Source organism: Podarcis liolepis (assembly GCF_965112155.1).
Source record: "Podarcis liolepis genome assembly, chromosome: 2".
Taxonomy (NCBI): Eukaryota; Metazoa; Chordata; class Lepidosauria; order Squamata; family Lacertidae; genus Podarcis; species Podarcis liolepis.
In genome coordinates this window covers 126,023,105-126,050,112 of record NC_139555.1, presented here as the reverse complement: position 1 = coordinate 126,050,112, position 27,008 = coordinate 126,023,105, and the positions used below count along the sequence as shown (strand labels likewise).

Below are 27,008 nucleotides of genomic sequence, written 5' to 3'. Positions count from 1 at the left end.
GGGAGGCTCCTCCGGATGGAGAGGTTGGTGCGCCCGGGAGAGGGGTGAGCAGTGCCAAGGGGGATTCTGGGCGCAGGGGAGACTGTGGGACGGAGGGAGGAGGGCAGAGGATACTGTGGGGCTGAGGGAGGAATGGCAGCATCCCTGGGGGATAGAAGGCCAGCCGAGCAGAGAGGGAGGGTGAGGGAGGAAAGGAGAGAGACTCTTCCTTTTGGAGAGATGTCTCCATCCTTGGGCGCTGGAAGAGGAATCTCTGGTGGTGGGTCTGTCTTGGCTTCTCCCTTCTGCCCACTCGTTCAAATTGACCAGAGGGAGATGCCTGATAAAGGGGGGGTCTACTGATTCCCCCATTCTTTCCTCCCTGGAAGCTGCATTGTTGTGTTTAGTCGTGTCCGACTCTTCGTGACCCCATGGACCAGAGCACGCCAGGCACTCCTGTCTTCCACTGCCTCCCGCAGTTTGGTCAAACTCATGCTGGTAGCTCCGAGAACACTGTCCAACCATCTCGTCCTCTGTCGTCTCCTTCTCCTTGTGCCCTCCATCTTTCCCAACATCAGTGTCTTTTCCAGGGAGTCTTCTCTTCTCATGAGGTGGCCAAAGTATTGGAGCCTCAGCTTCAGGATCTGTCCTTCCAGTGAGCACTCAGGGCTGATTTCCTGAAGAATGGATAGGTTTGATCTTCTTGCAGTCCATGGGACTCTCAAGAGTCTCCTCCTGCACCATAATTCAAAAGCATCCATTCTTCGGCGATCAGCCTTCCTTATGGTCCAGCTCTCACTTCCATACATCACTACTGGGAAAACCATGGCTTTAACTATACGGACCTTTGTTGGCAAGGTGATGTCTCTACTTTTTAAGATGCTGTCTAGGTTTGTCATTGCTTTTCTCCCAAGAAGCAGGCATCTTTTAATTTCATGACTGCTGTTACCATCTGCAGTGATCATGGAGCCCAAGAAAGTAAAATCTCTCATTGCCTCCATTTCTTCCCCTTCTATTTGCCAGGAGGTGATGGGCCCAGTGGCCATGATCTTCGTTTTTTTGATGTTGAGCTTCAGACCATATTTTGCGCTCTCCTCTCACCCTCATTAAAAGGTTCTTTAATTCCTCCTCACTTTCTGCCATCAAGGTTGTGTCATCTGCATATCTGAGGTTGTTGATATTTCTTCCGGCAATCTTTATTCCGGTTTGGGATTCATCCAGCCCAGCCTTTCGCATGATGAATTCTGCATATAAGTTAAATAACCAGGGAGACAATATACAGCCTTGTCGTACTCCTTTCCCAATTTTGAACCAATCAGTTGTTCCATATCCAGTTCTAACTGTAGCTTCTTGTCCCACATAGAGATTTCTCAGGAGACAGATGAGGTGATCAGGCACTCCCATTTCTTTAAGAATTTGCCATAGTTTGCTGTGGTTGACACAGTCAAAGGCTTTTGCATATTCAATGAAGCAGAATTAGATGTCTTTCTGGAACTCTCTAGCTTTCTCCATAATCCAGCGCATGTTTGCAATTTGGTTTCTGGTTCCTCTGCCTCTTCTAAATCCAGCTTGCACTTCTGGGAGTTCTCGGTCCACATACTGCTTAAGCCTGCCTTGTAGAATTTTAAGCATAACCTTGCTAGCATGTGAAATGAGTGCAATTGTGTGGTGGTTGGAGCATTCTTTGGCACTGCGCTTCTTTGGGATTGGGATATAGACTGATCTTCTCCAATCTTCTGGCCACTGCTGAGTTTTCCAAATTTGCTGACATATGGAATGTAGCACCTTAACAGCATCATCTTTTTAAATTGTAAATAGTTCAGTTGGAATACCATCACTTCCACTGACCTTGTTATTTGCAGTGCTTTCTAAGGCCCATTTGACTTCACTCTCCAGGATGTTTGGCTTAGTGGTGGAATTAGGCATAGCTAAAAATTACTTATCCATGCAAATTGAGAAGGGCAAAAATGGATCTTTTCTGGTTCATCAAACTGCAAAAATTGATAATCTTGTTGAAGTGCTATGTTTAGAAAATGCAAATTGGAAGGAAACATCACTGCTGAGTTTTCCAAATAGTCAAACCCTTGGTCCACCTTGGAGAGGAGAAGAGAGAAAAAGCTGGAAGGTCCTGAGGGGGAGGAGGGAGGAGAAGGCCTTCTCCAAAGCGGCTCTTTGCTTCTGGAAGCCCCGCCCAGGAAGTAGCCAGATACCTCTTCCTCTCTCTCAGGCTCCCATTCCACTGCTTGGTTAATCGATGATAGTGCTGCTGCTGCTGCTGTATATATACCAATCGAGGAATATGGGAGAAGGATGCTATAGAAAGGAGAAAAAGTTGGTTAATTGGTGGTGGTGCTGATGATGTATATATACCAATCCAGGAATATGGGGGAAGGATGCTATAGAAAGGTTTTCAGGGTTTATCCGTAAGTATATCCTGAAAGCATTAGTTTTATTTTTTGTAGGCAATGTCAGAGTGGGTTACTAACGGACATATAATCTATCAGCATACAAAGATCCACAATCCGTCCCAGTCTGGGGCATTTCCATGATAGACAATGCCTGTGACTGGAGGCTCTACACCCACGGATGTGCATCTGCAGGCCTGGAATTGCCAGTATTATAGGAAAGGGTTGGGAACTTGCCAAATTTACAGACTGTGTGTGAGTGAGAGTTTGTGTGTGGGGTGATAGTTTACAGCAACCGTGTAAGTTTCTCCATCCGTAACTTTTCATGAGCCGATATTGCGGTAGGAATTCCAAAATAACTATGCAAAATCTACAAAGAGACTTGCAGGTTAATGGTGGCGTGAGCTTTCCTGGTCCACATCCTCAGCCTGCAGCCCACAAATGCTGAGACCATCATACTTTTATTAGCTCTTAACGGGACACCAGCTACTTTGTTATAACTTTCTTCAACAGAATACTTTTACAGTGACATAAATGGCACTTCCGTTTTACTCATTCCGAACAGGAGAGACTCTGGTCTGCAAATCTGCAATCAACACCTCGCTTGAAACAGAAAAATACAGAGATCTTTTTCCTGGACCAATTGAGAGGTATGTCCTTCCTCTTGCCTGGGAGACTGTATCTTTGTAGGTCTCGTTTCAGTTTGTGGGAGCATAAGAAAAGTCCTGCTGGATTAGGATCAGGGCCCACCTCGTCCAGCATCCTCTTCTCACAAGAACCAGCCAAGGAGAAACCCCCCAGCAGGGCCAACAGCTGTCTCCCCACTCAGGACTCCCAGCCCCTGGGATTCAGATGAATAATTCCTCCGTAGGGGGGAGGGGGAGTAAAATAGCTGGGAACTGAAGGACTGCTACTGAAATGGTGGGTGGTTCACAAGGCAGTAGCCTCAGGGCTTAAATGGTTTCAGGATTAGGGAATGTGTGCTGTTGGTTGGAGTGTACCTGGAATAATGTGCAGAAACCAATTTCTTGACTGTTGGATCCACGCTTGGTGTCATCCGCTAAATCCACCAGAACCTGTCTTCACATACAGCGGAAGGCCCTAACTCCCTGAGGGTTTGAGACCCATTGACTATCCTCAACAGGTTTAGCCAGCCGGTCAAAACTATTCCCTGGGTTGTGTCCGCTGTTGCATGCTGCCAGCTTCTAGGGCCCACCGGAGAGAGCTGAGTGCCGGGTGGGGACCGAAGGAGCCCTATATGTCCCCCACGAGAGGTACTACCCCTGCCCCACCACCCAGTGACATAATACTATCAATGTATTTAAGATAGATTAGGAATAAATTTGTGCCTCCAGAAATAACAGTTAACAGCTTCATCCCATGAATGAATCAATCCTATATATCCAAGGTTGAAGTTTCCATTAAGTACAGTTATACACGGTGAGTCCTTTAAAAGAGGCCCCATGGATACAGAGGACACATGTTCCACGGGGGCTCTTTATATTGACATTTAATATCGAGGTTTTTCAGTGCCATACATATTCCCCATTGAAGCATAGGTGGTACATCCAGAAATCCTTGACCACCCACTCCAAAGGAGAAAGGAACGTGAGAGAGGCCTGCACAGAGAATTTCCACTGGGATATTCCAGTGTCACAAGATGAACATGAGATCAGGTGGCACATCATAATTATAAACAACAATTGGGGTGGGTGTTTCAGTTTCAGATTCTCTAAATTGAAACCTGCTTTCCTTCTGCATTTCCAGCTCTTCCCGTGCAATGCAAGGCTGATAAGGAGCGGTTCAGATCCAAGAACATTTTCCTTCCTGAGCACTCATTTAGCCGTCTCCAGGCACCAACCCTTACCACTATTTCGCTGACAGACCCATACCACAGTCCCTAGAAGTGACTCAGACCTGGGTATCCCAAGATGGTTACTATGGGCCTACAGTCATACCTCTTGTCACGTTCGGTTTAGGTTACATCTTTTCAGGTGGCATCCCACGGTGACCCGGAAGTACCGGAAAGGGTTACTTCCGGGTTTCACCGCATGCACTCAAAATGACACCACGCACATTCGCAGAAGCAGCAAATCGCGACGCATGCAGACGCAGGTTGCGTTCTGCTCATGCTGCGAACGGGGCTCCAGAACAGATCCCGTTCGCAACGAGAGGTGCCACTGTACTGAGGTGAAAGGGACTGTGCAGGTGATTAATAAACATCTAGGGGATAAAGGGGTTAAAATGTGGCCCAGGAGATGGAGGATTATCATGCAAGGCAGAGGATGAAAAATTGCATTAGGAACGCTGAAGCTGAGAAATAGGGGGCAGAAAGCGGCTCACTTACCTGTGAGGAACTACTTTCCTTAAAAAGGCTATTCCGCAGCAAACCATTTTCTAAGATCATGCTGTTTTCATAAGGATTGTGAAAAGTTGATGATGCATTACTATTATTTAACATTAATCTCCTTTTCATTTTCTAAACATGTGGGACATAGGGAGGATGCGGGGGGATGTATAAGATGTTAAAATAAGACAATATGCTAATTGCACTTGATTTGTGTCACATTCCTTTGTTCTGTTCCTTAAAACACCTACAGGATTCTATTTTCCTGCACTCTAAAGCAGGCGATGGAGAAGAAAGTCAGAATTCTGCAGGGCTTCCTTACAGCAGATCAGCAGACTCACACAGGGAAGAAACCATTTAAATGCATGGAGTGTGGAAAGCAGTTCACTTACAGTGGAAATCTTAGAAAACATAAACGAATTCACACAGGGGTTAAACCATTTAAATGTTTGGAGTGCGGAAAGAGCTTCAGTCAGAATGGAAACCTAAGACAACACCAACGAACTCACACAGGGGAGAAACCCTTTAAATGCATGGAGTGTGGAAAGAGCTTCGGTGAAAGTGGGACACTTAGAAAACATCAACAGATCCACACGGGGGAGAAACCATTTAAATGTATGGAGTGCGGGAAGAGCTTCATTGAAAGTGGGACACTTAGAAAACACCAGCGGACTCACACAGGGGAGAAACCATTTAAATGTACAGAGTGTGGAAAGAGCTTCAGTCAGAAGGGAAACCTTAGAGAACATCAACGAACTCACACCGGGGATAAACCATTTAAATGCGTGGATTGTGGGAAAAGCTTCACGTTTAATTCAACATTCAGACAACACCAACGGACTCACACAAGGGAAAAACCATTGAAATGTGGAAAAAACTTCCCTGATACTGGAAATATTGGAGAACATCAACAAACTCACACAGGGGGAAAACCATTTAAATGTATGGAATGTGGAAAGACCTTCAGTCAAAAAAGAAACCTTGGACAACATAAACAAACTCACATGGGAAAGAAACCATCCACATAGGGAGAAAACCCTTTAAAAACAGAGTGTGGACAAATCTTAACTGTTGGTGGAACACTGTGAAAATATCAATGGACTCACAGAGGGGGGAAACCATTCAAATGTATGGAATGCGGAAGGAGCTTCGCTTATAGTGGGACACTTAGAAAACATCAACAGACACTCAGAGGCGCGAAATCATTTAGATGTCTGGAGTATAAAACATGTTTCCCTTAGAGTTCACTCTTCTTCACATCATTGAACCTAATTAGGGGGAAATAAATGTTATTTATTTAATGGTGGGTCACAGGTGGCGCTGTGGTCTAAACCACAGAGCCTAGGGCTTGCTGATCAGAAGGTTGACGGTTTGAATCCCCGCGATGGGGCGAGCTCCGGTTGCTTGATCCCTGCTCCTGCCAACCTTGCAGTTCGAAAGCACGTCAAAGTGCAAGTAGATAAGTAGGTACCGCTCTGGTGGGAAGGTAAATGGCATTTCCTTGCGCTGCTCTGGTTCACCAGAAGTGGCTTAGTCATGCTGGCCACATGACCCGGAAGCTGCCTTTGGACAAACGCCAACTCCCTCGGCCTATAGAGCGAGATGAGCGCCGCAACCCCAGAGTCGTCCGCGACTGCACCGCGGCTTTACCTTTAAATGTTAAATGCATAGAAGTCTATGTGATGTTCTGGTATTTGTATATAAACTTGTATGTAATTATTATTAATTATTATTATTATTATTATTATTACTATTACTATTACTATTTCTATTATTACTCTGGGCAGCTTACAGCATATTTAAAACGTGCAGATAACGTCTTACAATAGTAGGTATAATATAAGATGCAATGTAATGTTAGGAAGGGGGAGAGTGTGAATCTGGAGTGCTGGTGGTGGGATGGGATGAGAGACAGATGGATTTTGGTCTTTGGTGGAGAGAGTTGGAAGCAGGGCTGGTGAGATTAGTATGATAGGAACAGCTGCATTACTCCCATTGTAGTTGCAATAAAGGAACAAGGAAGACTCAGAGCATCTTATATGCAGAGTGTAATCTTGAAGCCCTCTTATATTGTTAATATTTCACAAATTAATTGTCTAATAAATAAAACAAGAATATTGGGCAGGGGTCCATCTCACTAGCGCTCTGTTATACAGTCATACCTCATGTTACGTTCTTTCAGGTTACGTCTCGCGGCGACCCAGAAGTACTGGAAAGGGTTACTTCCGGGTTTCGCCGCATGCGCAGATGCGCAAAATGACGGCATGCGCAGAAGCAGCGAGTCACCATCGTGCATGCGCAGATGCGCCGCTGTGGGTTGTGCTCTTATCATGTTGCGAACGGGCCTCCGGAACGGATCACGTTACAGTACCACTGTAACAGGTTCATGATAATCATGTTCGACTGGTGGAAAGTTGAGAGCTCTGGGCTCTTCCCCAGAAGCAGTGTGAGTCCCTTCATGGGTTTTTAGTGGAGGTAAAAGGTAAAGGTAAAGGATCCCTGGGTGGTTAAGTCCTGTTGAATCTGACTATGGGGTACAGAACTGCTCTCTGCTTTCAGGCCGAGGGAGCCGCCGTTTGCCCACAGACAGCTTTCCGGGTCATGTAGCCAGCATGGCTAAACCGTGACGGAAGCCAGAGCGGACGGAAACGCCATTTACCTTCCCACCACAGCAGAAGAACGACAGCTGGTGGGGGTCATCCCTGCACCCACCAATACACATCTTGGTTGACCCTGGGGACTTAGGAAGAAGGCCACCCCACCCACCCCAAAAAGGGGGCAGCTCTCTAACCAGCACCCTGTTCCCTCTGCACATCTCAGACACTGGACCTGGTAATTGAGGAGACCCCTATGGAAGTGAGAGGGGAAACCCTAGCAGCCTCTTGGGTTAAAGGACACTTCTAGTTCTCTCCCCCCCCCCTCTCTCTCACATACACACTCCACCCCTACAATGCCCAAAATAACTTTCTATCCTGTTCCTGCTCCTGCCTGAGGATGTTTCACTCCACAACGGTCTGTTCGCCAGGGTGCTTTTTATATTTTTCCCTTCTCCCCCCCCCAATAATTTTCCAAGTACCACCCTCTACGTCCCTCCCCCACTCCCGACTTCCCCTCCCCCATGTGAGATCTTATTGGCAATTGTATTATTGTTTCTTGCTGTGTTAGCGGTTATTTATACTTAATAGCCATATCCTTTATAATATCATCTTGTATCCTTGCGAGTCTTTCCTTTCATGTTTATGTTAAACTCAATTTCCATATCCATATTTTTTCATATATATCTCAACACACTCCCACTCTCTCTTAATTTTTTTGCTTGGGGCAGCCCCTAATGGAGGCCATTAATTTTGCCATCTCCATAAATCCACAGATCTTAATTCACCATTCTGATAATTCTGGTATTTTTCCTGTTTTCTAGTTTTTTGCCACTAGTAATCTAGCTGCTGCTGTCACATAGAGGAATATGTTCTTTTTATCTTTGGGGATATCGTTGGTCATTAAGCTTAACAGATATGTTCCTGGTTTTTTGAGAATTGTGCTCTTAAATATTCTTTTCAACGCTTCATGTATCTTGGTCCAAAACTGTTTAATCGCCTTACACCCCCACCACATATGGTGCATTGTTCCCACTTCCGCTTCACATCTCCAACAAAGGTCTGAATATTTTTTATAGATCTTTGCCCATTTTACCAGGGTGCTTTTTCATTGGCAAGGATTTCTCTGCTCTGCCACGGCTGCCCACCATGGCACCCCAAGCAGGAGCAGACTTTGGCAATACGGAACCTGAAGGGAGGGAGGCAAAATTTGACACCCCCCCCCAAAAAAATATTTCCTATTTCACAATAATTCCTTTTGGTACAGTTGTTTTTTTAAGTAGATCTCCTCAACAGGCACCGATCTCCTCCCCATTTCACTCTGCCCATGCTCTCAAGTGCACCATGTCATAGTTGTGGCAACTCAATCACCCGTCTGGCCAGGGCCTAACTTTGAGTAGGCACACAAATAAATTGTTGTTGTTGGCCTCCGCCTGTCTCAAGAGACAATGGAGTACGCCTCCAGGGGTGAAGCCCAACTGTTGTGTTGGCAGCCCCTAAGTGGCCTACCAGTGTGTATGGAGGCCCTGGGCTGCCCAAATAAATATAGGTTTACAGTGGTACCTTGGGTTACATGCCTTCAGGTTACAGACTCCGCAAACCCAGAAATAGTACCTTGAGTTAAGAACTTTGCTTCAGGATAAGAACAGAAATCACACAGAGGTGGCAGCAGGAGGCCCCATTAGCTAAAGTGGTGCTACAGGTTAAGAACAGTTTCAGGTTAAGAACAGACCTCCGTAACGAATTAAGTACTTAACCCGAGGTATCACTGCATATATTTTATATATATATATATTTTCCTGTTTAGGGAAGTTTTAAATGTTTGATGTATTTATCGTGCTTTTAATACAGTGGATGCTCAGGTTGCGAACGTGATCCATACGGGATGCATATTCACAACCCGCAGCATTCGAAACCTGCAATGGCGTGTCTGCACTCACACAGGTTGCGATTCGGCGCTTCTGCGCATGCGCAAAGTGCGATTTAGCACTTCTGTACATGTGCAGCCGCCGAAACCCGGAAGTAACCCATTCCAGTACTTCCAGGTTTTGGCGGTCCATAACCTGAAAAAGGGACGTGGGTGGCGCTGTGGGTAAATCCTCAGCGCCTAGGGCTTGCCGATCGCATGGTTGGCGGTTCGAATCACCGCGGCTGGGTAAGCTCCCGTCGTTCGGTCCCAGCTCCTGCCCACCTAGAAGTTTGAAAGCACCCCTAAAAGTGCAAGTAGATAAATAGGTACCGCTTTCTAGCGGGAAGGTAAACGGCCGTTTCCGTGTGCTGCGCTGGTGCTGGCTCGCCAGAGCAGCTTTGTCACGCTGGCCATGTGACCCGGAAGTGTCTCCGGACAGCGCTGGCCCCGGCCTCTTAAGTGAGATGGGCGCACAACCCTAGAGTCAGACACGACTGACCCGTACGGGCAGGGGTACCTTTACCTTTACCTAACCCGAAAAAACGCAACCTGAAGGGTCTGTAACCCGAGGTATGACTGTATTCTGTTAGGAGCTGCCAAGAGTGGCTGGGGAATCATCTGCACCACCCTAAGTCTGACGCTGTCCCCAACCTACTTTGAGGCCAGGCAGGCAAGAGGAGCTGGCAGTGAAAGCTCTTCCTTGGGCCACCACTTTGCCCTCCTCCGTTCCTCATCCCAGGAAGAGATGCTGAGATGGACCCAAGAAGAGGGTCTGATGGGACTTGTAGTCCCAAACATCTGGATGGCACCAGGCTGGGGAGGGCTGAGTTACAGGTTAGTTTTTTGTTACAGCTTACAAATTTCAGGCAACGTTTTACTTTTCTTGTGTATTTTGAACTCAAGTTTCTCAACGCTCAAACTTATAAAAACATTGTTGCTAAAGAGATTATTCAGCTTGGCAATTGTATCTGTTGAACACGCACACACAGCATCAGCGCTGGATCTGAAGGAATTGGAGACAAAATCTGCAAAGGAACAGGCACGTCGAGTGAGATTTTGATGTGCCTGAAATGGAAACTTTTTCAGTGCCTTGAATTTTAACACCACAGTTTGCAAGGTTATTCCAAATGATCTGTGCGCTGGAACATTTTCTTTGGTATTTGCTGTGCTACTTACACTGGCAATTTAAAATAAACTTGGCAATTTCAAGTTTTGTGCTCTTCATCTACTCGCTGCAAGACACCTGATTCTGAAAACTGAAGTTAGCAAATTTTGGGGGTGGGGTGTGTGTGTGCGCGCAAGTAGTTAGCCTTGCCTAGGGTGCAAAATAGCCTGGCACCGGTGCTAGGAACATAAGAAACGAGAACAGAAAAAGCGGGAAAGGCATAACCAGGATATTGGAGTGGGGCAAGGCAGGATAACCACCTGTTTTCATCCTCTCTCTGACTCTTGTCTAGCAGATTCAGAATGAAATGTCTCAACAACAGTTGTTTTATATTACTTTCTTTTGACCCTAGGTGCTCAGAAAAATATGTCAAAATCTTTTTGCATTTTCTACTTTTAGTTGAGCATTTTTATTTATTTTTACTTGATTTAGGAGAGGGAGCTGCCTCCCCAGTGGTGGAGGAACCCTCTATTACACCCAGGGCAGGGCATCCCGTACAGAGTGCGCATGTGCGGCATCCTGTATGGACTGTGTATGTGCAGCGACCATATGGGATGCCGCACATGCACACTCTGTACAGGATGCCACTCGCGCACAGCGACCATACAGGCTGCCATGCGAGTGGCATCCTGTACGGACTGCGCATGTGTGGCATCCCTTATGGAGTGCGAATATGCGGCAGCCTGTCCGGTTGCTGTGCGAGAGGCAGCACATATGGACACCGTGCGCCTTTGGCCGCTCTACAGCTGGGGGGAGGCAGGGGCCATCTTGTCACCCCCCCCAAGAGTGGCACCCGGGGCGCACCGCCTCCTCTGTCCCCCACTTCCTACGTCCCTGTACCTCCCCACCCACCCCTGGCTACATCCATGGCAAAACAGGAAGCATAAATAATATCAGTGACACTGTTATCACATATTCCATGCGTCTACCGAGGCTGCTTTCAAGGTGTGTGGCAGCTGTACCCTGTTACTATATTAAATGATATATCTCCAAAACTTATCAAAGGCTTCCGGCTTAGTCCTACCGGACAAGAGAATTCCATGTCCTGCAAGCCTTTTCTGTACATGGCATACCCCAGACCTTACCCCACTATATCTCACTATCAGTCTCCTGTTGTTATAATAATAATAATAATAATAATAATAATAAAATAAATAAAATAATAATAAAAAATAAATAAATAAAAATAAAATTTTATTTATATCCCGCCCTCCCCAGCCGAAGCCTGGCTCAGAGCGGACAACAACAATAAAAGCAACACAGTTCACATAAAATCACATTGTCGTCTTCCACTACTGAACAGTGGTAGTTCATCACTTTTGTTGAATTAAGCGAAATAATTTAAATTGGATTTGGCACAAATATGCAATTAATTGCTGCTGCTGCTGCTCTTAAATCTCCTCGTGATATTCTCTTGCATATCGCTGTTCTGAATAAGGCTTTCGGGGCACCCAGGCCGGTGGAAAAGTTTTAGAAAAAGCCGGCGTAACCCTTGGCTTGCACCTCCCCACCCCCACAAAAAAAGCTACCAGCAAAAGCACAAAATGAGGGTAATTTGCAGCGGCGCCACTTGCTGCTCGCCCCTGCAAGGGTTAAAGCCACGTGCTGCAAAGTCCTAGAGAGGGTTGGGGGGGGAGGAAGAGGAGGAAATGAGATAGGGTTACGTCACTTCCTCCCTTCACTCCCCTGCCCTCCTCCCTCCCCAACTCAGAGAGATAGAGAGGAAGGAAGAGGTGGGTGGGGTCTCGGGTGAGTTTGCAATGTGGGGTTTTTTTTTAGAGGGGGGTGGAAATGATGGGGGGGTTTTGTCGGGTTGAGGCGGGAGGGGGGGGAAGGGTTCTTTGGGAAGCAAGTTGAGAAAGGGGAAAGTCTTCCCAGCTCCCCCCCCTTCCCGGGAAAAGAGACGCCCCCGTCTCGCCGAAGCCCCCCTCCCTCCATGACAAGGCCACTCTGCCAGGCAAGCCTTTGGGGGAAGGACCCGCTTTGCAGGGCGCCTCCTCCTTTGCGTGTTTTAAACCGCCCACAGAGCTGGAAGGGACCCCCAGGGGCTATCCAGTCCAACCCCCCGCGGGAATCCCAGGCGAGGAATCCCTGGCATGTGGGCGAAAGAGAGTTAGCCCGTTCCTCCTTCAAACAGCTCTTAGTTGTTGTTGTTGTTTAGTCGTGACCCCATGGACCAGAGCACGCCAGTTTGGTCTAAGCTCCCGCAGTTTGGTCAAACTCATGTTCGTAGAAAATAAATTATTATTTTCCTTATACAAATTTTACAATACAATACAATAAGTTAAAATTACTTTTCCCCCTTACCTGATGATTGCTTTTATCCATTTCCGCAGTCACACAATCAATCGTTCAGTAGCTGAACTGGGTTCCACGCAGTCACAAAAACAAATTAACCGGAAAAGCCTCAAAACTGGTGCATGCGCCCCGGAAACAATAGCCGACAGCCACATTGGACGTTCAGCTTCCGAAAAATGTTCGAAAACCGTAACACTTACTTCTGGGTTTTTGGTGTTTGGGAACCAAGTCATTTCAGAACCAAGGTCCCACTGTATAAACAATTTTCTTGGACTTGGGGGAGTGCTCACACCGCACTGCCTGAGAGGCAGCGCAGAGTAGTGGTTAGTGTGCCAGACCAGGACATGGGAGATCAGGATTCGAATCCCTGCTCACCCACGAAGCCCACTGGGTGACTTTGGGTCGGTCAGGCTGACCTACGCCGCAGGGTTGTGGTGAGGTGTGGCATTTGCCCGTTTGTTTGAAAATGTCTGTACAGGGGGAGAGAAAGGGTTAATATGTAGACCAATAGGAAAGCTGGAGGCGGAGCCTACCTGTTTATAAAAGGGCTTAGCGCAGGCTGGTTTTAGTGGGTTGGTTGGTTGGGAAAAGCAGTTGGCAGGCAGTTGGAAACAGAGAGACAGTTAGTGCAGTTGGTTCTTGTGTGAGGGTAGGTAGAAGAGATAGAGACAGGATAAAATACAGTGGTACCTCGCAAGACGGAAAACTCGCAAAACGAAAGGGTTTTTGGTTTTTTGAGTTGCTTTGCAAGACGATTTTCCCTATGGGCTTGCTTCGCAAGACGGAAACGTCTTGCAAGTTTGTTTCCTTTTTCTTAAAACCGTTAATACAGTTGCGACTTGACTTCGAGGAGCAACTCATAGAACGCGGTGTGGTAGCCTTTTTTGAGGTTTTTGAAGACTTTGGTGATTTTTGAAGCTTTTCCAAAACTTTTCCAACACCGTGCTCCGCAAGACGAAAAAACTCGCGGAACGAATTAATTTCATCTTGCGAGGCACCACTGCGTTTGGAATGCAGTTAAAGTTTGTTTGTGTCTGCAATAAACTACACTCTTCTTGGTTAACTTGAGAACCTGACTGAGACTAAGTGATTTACCGGGGAAGACCTGGTTGGCGGCAGAGGATTAGTGGTGTATGGGTCAATAGTCCGCGAGACGACTGGGGGCTCCGTACGAAAAAATTGAGAGGGGGCAAAGTGTGTACATCCCCTTGAGCTCTTTGGAGAAAAGGTGGGGTAGAAATGTAATAGCAATTTTTTAAAAAATCCAGTTACTGACCTGTTAAATTGGTGGTAGGACTCTCAGGGCGGTCTAGAAGCAATTGTACAAGACACTTTCTTCTAAGTGGACTTGCCATTGTACAGATATATGGTGTGACCGTGTTTGTAATCCTGTGTATGGTTCTGGTCATGTCTCACCTTCAAAAGGAGATCGCAGAGTTGGGAAAGGTTCAGAAAAAGGCAGCTCAAATGTTCAAGGGGATGGAGCGACGTAAGGAAAGGTTGCAGCCTTTGGGACTTTTTAGTCTGGGGAAAAGGCGAGTCGGAGGAGACGTGATAGAAGTTTATAAACGGGTGAGAAAGTGGGAAAGGAGAGAACAAGTTCATCCTCTCTCATAACACCAGCAACTCGTGGGCGTCCAATGAAGGTGAATGTTGGGAGATCCGGGGCAGATAAAAGGAAGCCCCTTTTCACACAGCCCAGAGTTAAACTGTGGAACTCCCTCCCACAGGAAGAAGTAGACACCAACTTGCATAGAGTTAAAAGAGAATTGAATAAATTTGTAGAGAGGGTTGTCAATGGCTACCAGCCACGGTGGCCACGTTCTAATAATAGAACTGTAGAGTTTGAAGGGACCCCAATTGTCATCTGTTCCAACCCCCAGCAATGCAAAGGGAATATTTATGAGTGAGTGAATACAACAGTACATCGATATGTGACACAATCTCTCGTTCTTATTTTCTTTTCCAAAGGGAGAATCTTGAACTGACTGCTGAAAACCTCCTGTTTTGCCTAAAACTCACCTGCTTGCCTGTAGACCAGCAGTGCATTTCCTGCGTGCGTCTACTCAGACGTAAGCCCTGCTGATTTCAACAGGACTCCACTCCCAGGTGAACGCATATAGGATTGCACCCTTTTAGGTCTTTTGAGACTAATCAGGGGCCTCTTCAAAAAAACCTTTGTCCTGGGAATGGAAGGAACTTTGCAGCAAAAGGACTTTTTGGTCTGGAAGGGAGCTGAGATGGATGTCGGAGGTAAAATGGGTCTTCCAGGCCCAGCAAGGGAGGCATCAGGAAAAGGCCCTGGCTCATTTTTGGCTGAGAACTCTGGGGAATTCCAAAAAAGAAGAGAACAGAAGATCCTGGATGAAGGAGCAGTGAGTTCAAACACTCTCTGCCGGCGCTTCAGGCGTTTCCGCTACCAGGAGGCCGAGGGCCCCCGCGTGACCTGCACTCGACTCCACCGTCTCTGCCGCCAGTGGCTGAAGCCAGAAAGGCACTCGAAGGCCCAGATGCTGGACCTAGTGATCCTGGAGCAGTTCCTGGCTGTCCTCCCCCCGGAGATGGAGAACTGGGTCAGGGAGTGTGGGCCAGAGACCAGTTCCCAAGCGGTGGCCCTGGCCGAAGGTTTCCTTCTGAGTCGGGAGGAAGACAGAAAGCAGGAAGAGGAGCAGGTGAGAAAGTTGAACACCCTGACAGTTCTAGGGAGCTGGGATTGTACCTAAGGAGGGGTTGTTTTTTGTTTTTTAATTCATTTTTATTAGGTTTTCCATTTTAACAATCCAATCAGGTCACATTAAATATTCCAAATTATACATATAAAATAATCCAAATATTCTGCCGAATTATAATTTTTTTGTTGGGGCTTCCCACGCTTCGAATTCGGGGGGGGGGGCTCTGATTATCTCATATCTCTGCTGCTTTTGATAGTCATTTCTAATAGTTCCTTTAAATCTTCCTGTTGTTTTCCTTCTTTCACTGCCTCTGAGTTGTTTCCACAAGTGAGTCGAAGTAAAATGATGTGTTTCTGTGTGGGTTTTATGTGTATGATACCCCTCTGTCCGTGCAGCATCTCCCCACACGCTGGTATTTCTGCCGAATCAATCCAAAAGTCTTTTCGCTGCTGGCAGCCGCCATCTTCTCTCAGTTCCGATGAAACAATTCAAGGTGTCTGCTCATGAATTTCCCCTGACCGGTTGCATCAAACATTAGCCTTTCCAGGGGAGATTGACCAAATCAGACTTGAAATACAAATATAATGACATATTAAGGGCTCACCTCCCGCTATGACTATTTATAACTCTGTAGCTCGGTCTTATTCCATCATGGCGGATTTCCAAATTAAAAGGAAGGGTTGTATTTTGACATGTAGTTCCTTGCAATGGAGAGATTTCACTACCTCTAGAGGCCGATTGTTCCGCTGGTCAGACAAGGCCATCTGACTTTGCCTGTGGCAAACCTGCAAGCAGGACACGGGCACGAGAGCCCTCTTAACCCCTGAGGTTTCCAACAGCTGGTTTTCAGAAGCCCTGCTGGCTGCAACCGTGGAGAGCAGAGCATGGCCACCATGGATTGCCAGATAGTTATCCACGATGCGCTGGGTGGGGAGGCCCAGACATTCTGCCTGCCCCATTGATTTCAGCAGGGTTTTGCAGAGACTATGGGGAGGGAGGCGTGAATCTGTCCCTCGATCGGTATTGCTTCTCTCAACTCCTCCCCATTTCCCTGCATGGGATCCTTCTGTTTCAGGTGTTGGAAGTGATCATCGATTCCCCCAAGGCAGAGTTTGGCCTGCCCAGTACCTGTCAGGTCCCGTTATTTGGGGTAATCAACCAAGAGGATCGTCCATGGAACATGTTACCGGGTAAGGGAGGATTCCTTCTTGGTGGGGGTACACCTAGCTGTCAACATTTCCCTTATCGCGAATAGGATTCCTTGCAAGAAAAGGGAAAAGTTGACACTTATGGGTGCAAAGTTCCCAGGATAAAGTCCAGCTCCCCTTCTCCTCTTGTGGGGGCCTGGAATTCACCCACAGTTTGCTGACGTACTACTGCTTTCCACATTTTGCCTCCACCACCTCTTCACAGGGAACAGGATGACATCACCGCCACCCCCTGAAATGTCTCTTAACGGCGGAGCAGAAGCAGCTGCTGTGCAGCCGGCTCAGGTAAGGAAAGGATCATTGAAAAAGATTTGCAAGGCAGGGAGAGACTGATTGATATCAAAACTGTGTGTGTATAGTGAGGGGGGAAAGTATTTGATCCCCTGCTAAATTTGCCCGTTTGCCCTCTGACAAAGAAATGACCAGTCCATAATTTTAATGGTAGGTTTACTGTAGCTGTGAGAGACAGAATAACAACGGGGAAAACCCCCAGAAACCCAGAAGACAAAAGTCAGAGATTGATGTGCATTATAATAGGCTACCTGCCATCTTCATGTCCCAGTTTTTAATGTTTGATGTTTTAACATGTTTTTATTATTTTGTTGGGAGCCGCCCAGAGTGGCTGGGAAAACCCAGCCAGATGGGTGGGGGTATAAATATTATTATTATTATTATTATTATTATTATTATTATTATTATTATTACTATTATTATTATTATTATTATTATTATTATTATTATTATTAATGAACTGCTTTGACACCAGCATTTATTATTGGAAAAGCACAATTTTTTAAAAAATATTATATTAAATTGCCCCTGTAGGGAAATTACCTTTCCCTGCACACATCAAACATCTCTCTCCTCATTTGGGAGTGAAGGACTACCATTATTCTTTGACTTGCCTGTTAATAGGGGAACATCATGTTCTTCCTCCTCCTCCTCTTCTTCTTCCAGGGTCCCCTGTCCTTTGAGGAGGTGGCTGTGTGTTTCACCGAGGATGAGTGGTCTCTGCTGGACCCGGGCCAAAGAACATTGTACAGAGAAGTCATGCTGGAGAATTCCCGGAATGTGGCCTTGCTGGGTAAAGGATTTCATATTATTATTTTACTTCAGCAGTTTCCGTATTGCCCTGAGTGCATAAGTCTATAATCTGTGTACAATAAATGCAGTTCAAGGAAGATTCAAATAATTAGTTAAAATGGTGAATTAAGAATTCACTTTAAGGATCAATCTTTGCTCCGAGTTTAGGTAGCCTCTGCTGTTTCCAGCAACTAGTACTTAGAAGCAGCAGCAACATGGCAAGTAGCCATTGATAGCCCTTACCTCCATAAAGCCATCCACATTGATGGGCATCACTGCCTCCTGTGGGAAGAAGCCCCATAGTTCAACTATGTGTTGCATGGCAATGTACTTCTCATTTTAGTAAAGCAATAATTTTAGTTTAAAGAGATAATTTTATTAAATGATAAAGAAGGGAGCCCAGTCTAGGAACCCACTTCTGTTGAATTATACACAACACCTCTAAGGGCAGATCCATTAAAAACGTGCATTCAAAACACACATTCAAAGCACAGGACTTCCCTCGAATCCTGAGAACAGCCGTTCCATTCAGACAGAGTTACAGTTGCCAGCACCCTTGATAAGCTACGGTTCCCAGGATTCATTTGAGGAAGCTTGAATGTTGGAAAGGACCCCGAGGGTCCTCTAGTCCAACCCCCAGCAGTGCAGGAATCTCAGCCAAAGCATCCCTGACAGTTGGCCATCCAACTTCTACTTAAAAACCTCCCAAGGACCACAGTCAAAGCACTTTTACTGTCAGAAAGTTCTTCCTGAGGTTTAGTCGGAATCTCCTTTCTAGCGTATCCAGAGGTACCACTGTACCTTGAATCCATTGGTTTGGATAAACCTGATGTGCCTTGACTAAACCACATATGTGCAGCCTCTTCTCTATGGGAGTGAATTTGGTTTGATGAAAAGCTTCCCGCCATTTCTTTTCTTTTTAAAAAATTTTTATTAACAATTTCAACATAACAAAATATCAAAACATATCATATTCATTATTTTTCCCCTTTCCCCCCACTTCCCCAACAAACCCTTCCCCCCCCAAGACTTCCCTCAGCTCCTCTCTCTGATTTCTCAGCACATATTGTTCTCTGCATACTGTAAAATTATATAAATCCTTATATTTATCTATCTACTATATTAACCATCAATAAATTTGTGTATGTTTATTCAAAACCTGCCAAGGAGTCCAGTTCATTTTGTTGTCTTTTTAGATAATTTGTAAAAAGTTCCCATTCTTCTTTGAAGTCACAGTTGTCCTTATCTCGCAGTTTGTATGCCAGTTTAGCCAGTTCTGCATAGTTCATCAATTTCTCTTGCCACAGTTCTTTTGTCAGGGTTTCCTCATTCTTCCATCCTTGTGCTTTCAAGACTCTTGCCGCTGTTGTAGCATACATAAACAAATTCTTTATTTTCCTTGGCAGGTCTTGTCCTACAGTCCCTAACAGAAACACTTCTGGTTTTTTTACAAATGTCATTTTAAACATTTTCTTCAGTTCATTATATATCAGCTTTCCGCCCTTTCTAACCAGGCTCCTCTCCTTTATTCCAGAAGGTGATGGGTGGCCCAGTAAGGATGAGGAGGGACCATCCAGAGAGTCGTTGGAAAGGAGCAAGTATCAAGAGACAGAAGAGGAAATCAGGAATCACGAAGGGCCAAAAAATCAGGAGCAGAATCAGCTGGAGGTGTGGATGAACGAATCAGTTAATTGGCAGGGCAGCAGCTTCCCCAAAGTTCCTATTCAGCAAGAAAAGCAGAAAGGAGCAAAGAGGAACGTCTGCCCGGTGTGCGGGAAAGGGTTCAGTCACAAATCAGACCTTAACGTTCACTGGCGAATCCACACGGGAGAGAAGCCGTTTAAATGCCCGGAATGCGGCAAGAGCTTCACCCAGCGTGCAAACCTTGCGTCGCATCAGAGGATCCATACGGGGGAGCGGCCGTACAAATGTGCCGAGTGCGGAAAGGGCTTCTACGACAAATCGAGTCTCGCTATCCACCAAAGAATCCACACGGGCGAGAAGCCATACCAGTGCTTGGTGTGTGGAAAGAGCTTCCACCAGAGCTTCGGCCTCACCTCTCACCAGAGGATCCACACGGGGGAGAAGCCCTACGTCTGCTCGTACTGCGGGAAGGGCTTCTACGACAAGCCGCACCTCACCAGGCACCAAAGAGTCCACACCGGCGAGAAGCCGTACAAATGCTTGGTGTGCGGGAAGAGCTTCAGCCAGATCACGAGCTACACGTCCCACCAGAGAATCCACACGGGGGAGAGGCCCTTCATGTGCTCCCACTGCGGGAAGAGCTTCTACGACAAGTCCAACCTCCTCACCCACCAAAGAATCCACACCGGGGAGAAGCGGTACAAGTGCCTGGAGTGCGGGAAGAGCTTCAGCCAGAAGAAGAACCTGACTTGCCACCAGAGCATCCACACCGGCGAAAAACCTTACCAGTGCCTGGAGTGCGGGAAGTACTTCCGCCAGCAGACGGACCTCACTTCCCATCAGAGAATCCACACGGGAGAGAAGCCGTACCAGTGCCTGGAATGCGGGAAGAGGTTCTATAGGAAAGCCGATCTAAACAGGCACCAGAGGATTCACGTCGGGGCGGGGAACCCCATAATTTCCTGGAACGTTGAGATGCCTTCAGAAGGGGTATCGGTCTTGCGTCCTATCAGAGAATTCGCCCAGGAGAGCCAGTATGTCACCCCTGAGATGCTGCTGAATCACCCCTTGTTAGTCATTGAGGAATCCACATAGCAGAGGCTCCTCCTGTTGTTGTTTAGTCGTTTAGTCGTGTCCGACTCTTCGGGACCCCATGGACCAGAGCACACCAGGCACTCCTGTCTTCCACTGCCTCCCGCAGTTTGGTCAAACTCAAGCTGGTAGCTTCGAGAACACTGTCCCACCATCTCGTCCTCTGTCGTCCCCTTCTCCTTGCGCCCTCCATCTTTCCCAACATCAGGGACTTTTCCAGGGCGTCTTCTCTTCTCATGAGGTGGCCAAAGTATTGGAACCTCAGCTTCAGGATCTGTCCTTCCAGTGAGCACTCAGGGCTGATTTCCTTCAGAATGGATAGGTTTGATCTTCTTGCAGTCCATGGGACTCCCAAGAGGCTCCCTCCTAGTTCCCCCAAATAAATATTTGAGGTGTGGAAAAGGATCAAGCTATTTAAATATGCAGACTTCTTAAAATAAACCAGACATCAATGCAGACACAGACTGATGCCGGTAGCTGTCACCCTTCTGGGGGAAAAAAAAAGAGTAGGCCCCACATTTATTTACTTGGGTATATTATAGCCTATGGCACCCTTCAGGTGATTTTGGACTACAGCACCTAACAGCTGCACACTAGTACGCCCATTGCAGTCCAAAAACCTCTGAGGGAGGCTGCTATAATGCATGTTTTTATGCCTTACTGGGTCCTGTTATTATTTCTTGACTGGTTTGCATGAAGCTTCCTTTTATTTCCCCTGTGCCTTAGTTTTTTTATTAAAAATTATTATGATATATATATATACACACACACACACACACATTTGATGGAAACTATTTCTTTCCATTGGCCTGGAATTCTGACTGTGCCCTGCCTTTTGTAGTCAACGCACATTAAAACACATTTAGCTAATTTTGGAGTCGCTGCTTTCTTGTTTGGGTTTGAGGAGTCCCAGGATTCTTGTGGGGTGTCTGGGCGTTCCGTATCCGTTCCTGCTTTCCAGAACCTGAAAACAGTGCCTGAGTACAGATGTACATCAAACAGAAGCTTGCAGGATGTGGCTTTGATGCTACAGCCATCAATAATGCAAAAAATAGGAGGCTCCAGGCAAATCCAACCCTGGCATAGGCCACACCAGACGTGGTGGCCTACAATCCATAGAATCAGAGTGCATAAGGTACATCTAGTCCAACCCCCTGCAATGCAGGGATTGAAGAATCTCTGACAGGTGGCTAGCCAACCTCCGTTAAAAAACCTTCGAGGAAGAAGAGTCCACCTTCTGATGTAGCCTTTTTAGCCTCGGGTGAAAAGAGTTTTGCGCCCGGGAGAGGGAAATGGGAGCCAACAGACACTCAAGGAATAGTTTCAGAGAAAAAGCACGAGTTCACAGCCATTTGCACAGAGTATATATTCCTCTTCAGTTCCCTCCCCTTTCTCCTCCCCTCAGGAGTCCTGCCCCATGATGGGTTTCCTGAGCATGAATAGAAAGCTCCTGTCTTGGGACTCTTTTGGACTCTTCCCAGGAAAGGGGGATGAGAAGCTTTCAAAGGGGGATCGGTTCAGCATGTTCAAGATGTGACAACCGAATGAGATAAGAGTCAGTTCTCAGGTCTGAGTATTCTTGGCAATGACAGAGCCTATTCATTAGCCTTTTGAAGCCTTCTTGTACTGATAAAAGTAACGGTTTGCCTTTGCCACAGCATCTTGTGAGGAAAACTTTAGCTGTGGATTTTTAGAAGAGAGAAAGGAATTTTGGACAGTTTTGAGGCCTGGTTGGGGGGGGGTGACTTCGGGTCTAGGTGGGGTCACCTGTCCTCACCTCCTTCACTGAGGGAGTCCTCTAAGCTCTCCAAAGTCCCAGGAAGACTTGGAGAAATTATTTGTGAGAATTAACTAGAATGGGTAAAGAGATACGGTTTTGTTGACACCATCTCCCTCACTCACCGGGAGGGGGGCGGATCCATCTAGAAGAGCCCTTCCTAATGTGAAAGGTCTCAAACTCCACACTCTGAGGAAGAATTACTTCACTGGCTCTGTGTTGCAGTCAGGTCTGGCATATGGGGACAAACTTCAGGGGCCTACAGCCCACAAGGCCTTCAAATGACCACCCAGAGAGCCACTGTGGTGCACTGGCTAAGAGCGGTGGACTCGTAATCTGGGGAACCGGGTTCGCGTCTCCGCTCCTCCACATGCAGCTGCTGGGTGACCTTGGGCCAGTCACACTTCTTTGAAGTCTCTCAGCCCCACTCACCTCACAGAGTGTTTGTTGTGGGGGAGGAAGGGAAAGGAGAATGTTAGCCGCTTTGAGACTCCTTCGGGTAGTGATAAAGCGGGAAATCAAATCCAAACTCCTCCGCTTCTTCTGTGTGGAAAACTGTTCCCTCAACTATCACCACAAAAAAGTTTCCTTCGGTCCCACCTTTTAATAAACCCTGCTGGATCAGGCCAGCATCCTGTTCTCGCAGTGGCCAAATCTATTATATCCAGCTAACACTGGAGAGAACGAACCATTAACTAAGACTGTTTTTTAAAGGCACATTAATGCCATCCAGAGTACACTGATACTGACTTGGCGGCTTTTGATGTGCTCAGTGACAGTTTCTGTGGACTGGACTCAATAGCAGTTGCTGACAGCAGCCTCTAGAAGGCAAATTTACCTCAGGCCAAAGACCCTAAAACTCCACCTTGGCCATATATGCTCACAACCCGGTTTAGCTACTGGGGACAATCTGCCTCTGGCCATAGGTGCCAACTCCCTGGGGCCAACTCCCCTGGTTCTCCTGCCTCTGACCGCCCCCCAAAGCTCCTCCGGTTGTACTTCTGGCTGCTTGGCTAGCTTAACCAATTTCTGAAAAAACTGTTTTGAAGGCTTTTCAAAAAAAGCAGGGCAGCCTCGGCCTGGCACAACTGCCAGCTCCCCTTTCCTGGCCCTAATGGCAGCTTCATATCCAGCCCTCAGCTTCCTCTCAGCGCTCTTTCCTCACACCTTCCCTCACCAACTGACATTCCCAACTGTCACTGTTTCTGCCAGCTGTCAGTCAACTCCCTTTTCTTTGCTGGCCAATCAGGGTCTTGATGCATTCCGTCCCAGACCAATCAGCATCAACGTGACTATCCTTTCTTGAAACTTTAGTTTTCTTGCAATTGACAGCCAGCTGTTCTCTTTGGCAGTATCCTGAGAATGCCCTCATCCATCTTTTTAGGCCTACTTTTGTTTGGGATAAAAGTACCACATCATCTGCGTATAATAATAAATAATACATTTTTTTTATACCCCGCCTTTCCTGGTTCAGAAAACCGGGCTCAGGGCTGCTAACAACAAATTTAAAACACTTAATTGATGCAACAAAAACCAGCATAAAATACAGTATAAAACATGAGTAACAATAAATTCAGAATTCAAAAATCAATTTAGGGGGAAATCCATCCAATAGTAATACAGAGATGGCTTTTGTGGCCAATTTTGAGGCATGATACTCTGGAGATGTTAAACTCTGAACAATATCATTTATACATAAATTAAACAGTGTGGGAGCTAGGATACAACCTTGCTTAACTCCCTTTGTGGCTGGTACTGAAGGGGAACAGTTAGCTTACCCTAAAAAACTGTGAATCCCCCCCCCCCCCGCCCCAGCCAGGCCTCAAAGCCTCAAACACTTTTCAAACTGCACTTCTCAAAGTTTTTTTCTCTATCTAAGGCTAAAAGCTTTTAGCTCAGCATCTTTCTATGTAACAAAGGTAGAGAACAATGTCTTTTGCTTCTCAGGCTAGCTGACCTTGTCCAAGCACCTTTAGATTGTTGCAAACTCTTCCGGGAGCAGAGCCAGGGAACAAGAGCGAAACATTTTCTATGCAATTCTGTGAAGGGGGAGAGGGAAAAAGGGGGGTTGGGAAAAAGGATAAAAACCTGCTGTAAAATGTTTTTTCTGCAGCCTGTTTTTGTGAATCCATCACACAGGTCCTCTGCCCCCCCCCCCAATGGCAGAATAAAGCTCTTTCTCTGGATTTAACCCCTTGGTGTCGTTTGACTCTTTTCGTCCCTGCCCAGGTGCAACGCTTTCCTACCCATGGTTAAAAAGGCCTAGAAAGGCTACAGTACAGATCCTGTGAGCTGCCCATTTGTAGAGCAATGCACTTTCAGCAGTTTTTATATAGACATTTAATCAATAACAATAATCTTTTATCTATACTTGAAGAGTTCATCTTATCCCACAGACTTTCTCGAGAGACTGAATCGAATGCAGCTTTCAGATCAATGAAAGCTACATATAGCACACCACTTGGTTTCTTAACATACTTATCTTATCCTGCTTGCTCTTTGGCAAGAATAGCTCTATCAGGTTATCCAATCAACTAGCTTATGGTAAAGATGCTGTGCATATAATTTGCTAATTACAGGTAGCAAACTAATTGGTCTATAACTAGCCAGATCGGATGGAAGGCCCTTTTTGAATAAAGGGATGACCACAGCATACCTTCAGGAGATAACCTGGATGAATCGATAAATGAGAATATTACCGCCGGCAGGGAAGCCCACCAACCGATGTAAGATTTCAACGGTTCTGGGGGCAAATAGTCTATGCTGGGTGCTTTATTATTTTTTAACTGAAAGAAGGTTCTTGACCTTGGTTATAGATACTGGAGGCCAGTCTGGAAAGTTTCCCAAAGATTCTGTTATTTGGTTGACCTTACTATCCTGCCCTTGATAGAGAGAATGAGAATATTGCATCCATTCATTGAGTCCGATAGTACACACATTGCAAGCATTCTCCAGCAGGCCTAACGTTGTACGCCAGAAGAGGGAGGCGGGGGGCCTTTATTGAGATATTCCAAGCATGTTTTTCTGCTTTCTGTTTTTTCCATCTTAGCAGAAGTTTGTACTTCTGCCTGAGGGAAGCATACTCACTAATTAAGAGGGGTTAGAGTTCCTATATTTGCGGTAAGCTATGTGTGCTTGTGTGGCACTGAAGCATCTACTGTTAAACTGGCCTAAAACACAGGGGAAAGCACAAGACCTCAAACTGTGACAGCAACAGGCTTACTTCCCCCACTTTCAAAACATAAATGATAATAGCAGTTTGAGCTTTTAAAATCTTCAGCTGCACTTTTTTTTTCCATTGGGGTTTGCAATCCTTAAAAGTTTGTTTTTATTCACTCCTAATAGGAGTGAGGGAGCAAAGAATGGAATGAATGCTTTGGAAGGGGCTGGTTGGTGGGAGGAGAGAACAGAAATGCCAGTCGAGTTTAGAATGCAAAATGACCTGTGATTCCGGCCCTGCCGGGGTTCAGACTAGATGACCACTTTGTGTCCCCCTTCTAACTCCCCGAATATTTGATTCTATGAAAATCGCACCGTGGGCTGCATCTGATTCAGATGCCTTATGAGGAAATGATGCCTTATGAGGAAACGATGCCTTATGAGGAACGGCTAAGGGAGCTGGGCATGTTTAGCCTGGAGAAGAGGAGGTTAAGGGGTGATATGATAGCCATGTTCAAATATATAAAAGGATATCATATAGAGGAGGGAGAAAGGTTGTTTTCTGCTGCTCCAGAGAAGCGGACACGGAGCAATGGATCCAAACTACAAGAAAGAAGATTCCACCTAAACATTAGGAAGAACTTCCTGACAGTAAGAGCTGTTTGACAGTGGAATTTGCTGCCAAGGAGTGTGGTGGAGTCTCCTACTTTGGAGGTCTTTAAGCAGAGGCTTGACAACCATATGTCAGGAGTGCTCTGATGGTGTTTCCTGCTTGGCAGGGGGGTTGGACTCGATGGCCCTTGTGGTCTCTTTCAACTCTATAATTCTATGATTCTATGATTCCTGCGACTTGGCAGAAGGGCAAAATTGTTCCAAGGGCTCCTTCATCAGAGGTTTTGTAAAAACAGGGTTGGCTGTCCATCTGTCGGGGGTTCTTTAACTGTGACACCTGCATTCCAGGTGACCCTGGGGACCCCTTCCAACTCTACCATTCACAACCAAGAGCCCTCCTTCCACCTCCCTCTCTGCTCCCTTGCCAGGGCCGAACTCTTTCTCCCTGTCTTTTATTTTTTAACTGTGGCCATGTCCACACCGTATACTTATTTTAGGGTGGCAGTGCCGCCTTCTACCTGCTTCACTTGCGTCCTGGGCAGACAGAGCCTGCTCAGGACTTTAAGCACCCCTCATCTGAAATCTTGGGAGAGCTGCTGCTGCTGCCAGTCAGTGCAGGCAATAGGTCTCAGCATAAGGCAGACTTCCTAGGCTCCAGCCTCCGACGTGGCTGCCCTGTCCTTCACGGGAGACTTTTAAGCAGCGGTTGGGTCATGTATGATCTAGCTGTGATCTCTGCACCACAGGGGGTTGGGCTAGATGACCCCTCCGTGCCCCATGCAACTCATTCCATGATCTCCCTTTGCTTTCCCCCCCCCCCCCGCCTTGAGAAACCCCCACCAGCACTGCAGGATTTCCTGCAAATCGCACCCACCCACACCCCTCCCTTTCCCACCAAGATTTGGGAGGAGGAAGTGACTATCCCCAGGAACCTCTCTAGGGCTGCGAGCAATTGCTTTTAACCCTTGGGGGGGCGTGCATTTCCTTTGCAAAAAATAAATAAAGGCGGGGTGGGGGGAAAGCCACTGAGAAAGGGGCGGCCGGATGCCCAGAGAGGCAGCTGG

General features: G+C 46.6%; 2 protein-coding genes across 3 annotated transcripts; both read left to right on the top strand.

Annotated features, from left to right (window-relative positions):
- Positions 1-2,373: 2,373 nt before the first annotated feature.
- Positions 2,374-6,858, top strand: LOC310701916 (uncharacterized protein). The gene is made up of 3 exons (XM_083493438.1): positions 2,374-2,402; positions 2,950-3,034; positions 4,985-6,858. Exon 3 carries the CDS (start codon positions 5,016-5,018, stop codon positions 5,757-5,759), a length of 744 nt encoding a protein of 247 aa, XP_083349564.1. The 5' UTR covers positions 2,374-2,402; positions 2,950-3,034; positions 4,985-5,015; the 3' UTR covers positions 5,760-6,858.
- A 4,799-nt stretch (positions 6,859-11,657) lies between these two features.
- On the top strand, positions 11,658-21,266 carry LOC310700312 (uncharacterized protein). 2 transcript variants are annotated; one of them, XM_083489577.1, is made up of 7 exons: positions 11,658-12,148; positions 12,736-12,942; positions 14,669-15,369; positions 16,445-16,559; positions 16,783-16,862; positions 17,535-17,661; positions 19,195-21,266. In XM_083489577.1, the coding sequence occupies exons 3-7, from the start codon at positions 14,887-14,889 to the stop codon at positions 20,397-20,399; spliced, it is 2,010 nt and encodes a 669-aa protein (XP_083345703.1). In that variant the 5' UTR covers positions 11,658-12,148; positions 12,736-12,942; positions 14,669-14,886; the 3' UTR covers positions 20,400-21,266. The 2 variants fall into 2 exon arrangements, with proteins under 2 accessions (XP_083345703.1, XP_083345702.1); XM_083489576.1 differs by lacking the exon at positions 11,658-12,148 and adding an exon at positions 12,525-12,624.
- Positions 21,267-27,008: the final 5,742 nt, after the last annotated feature.

Coding starts and splice junctions, on each gene's coding strand:
- LOC310700312 (XM_083489577.1), top strand. CDS start 14,887: ATGGAAGGAACTTTGCAGCAAAAGGACTTTTTGGTCTGGAAGGGAGCT. Junction 16,560..16,782: donor TCCATGGAACATGTTACCGG/GTAAGGGAGGAT, acceptor ACCTCTTCACAG/GGAACAGGATGACATCACCG. Junction 16,863..17,534: donor CTGCTGTGCAGCCGGCTCAG/GTAAGGAAAGGA, acceptor TTCTTCTTCCAG/GGTCCCCTGTCCTTTGAGGA.
- LOC310701916 (XM_083493438.1), top strand. CDS start 5,016: ATGGAGAAGAAAGTCAGAATTCTGCAGGGCTTCCTTACAGCAGATCAG.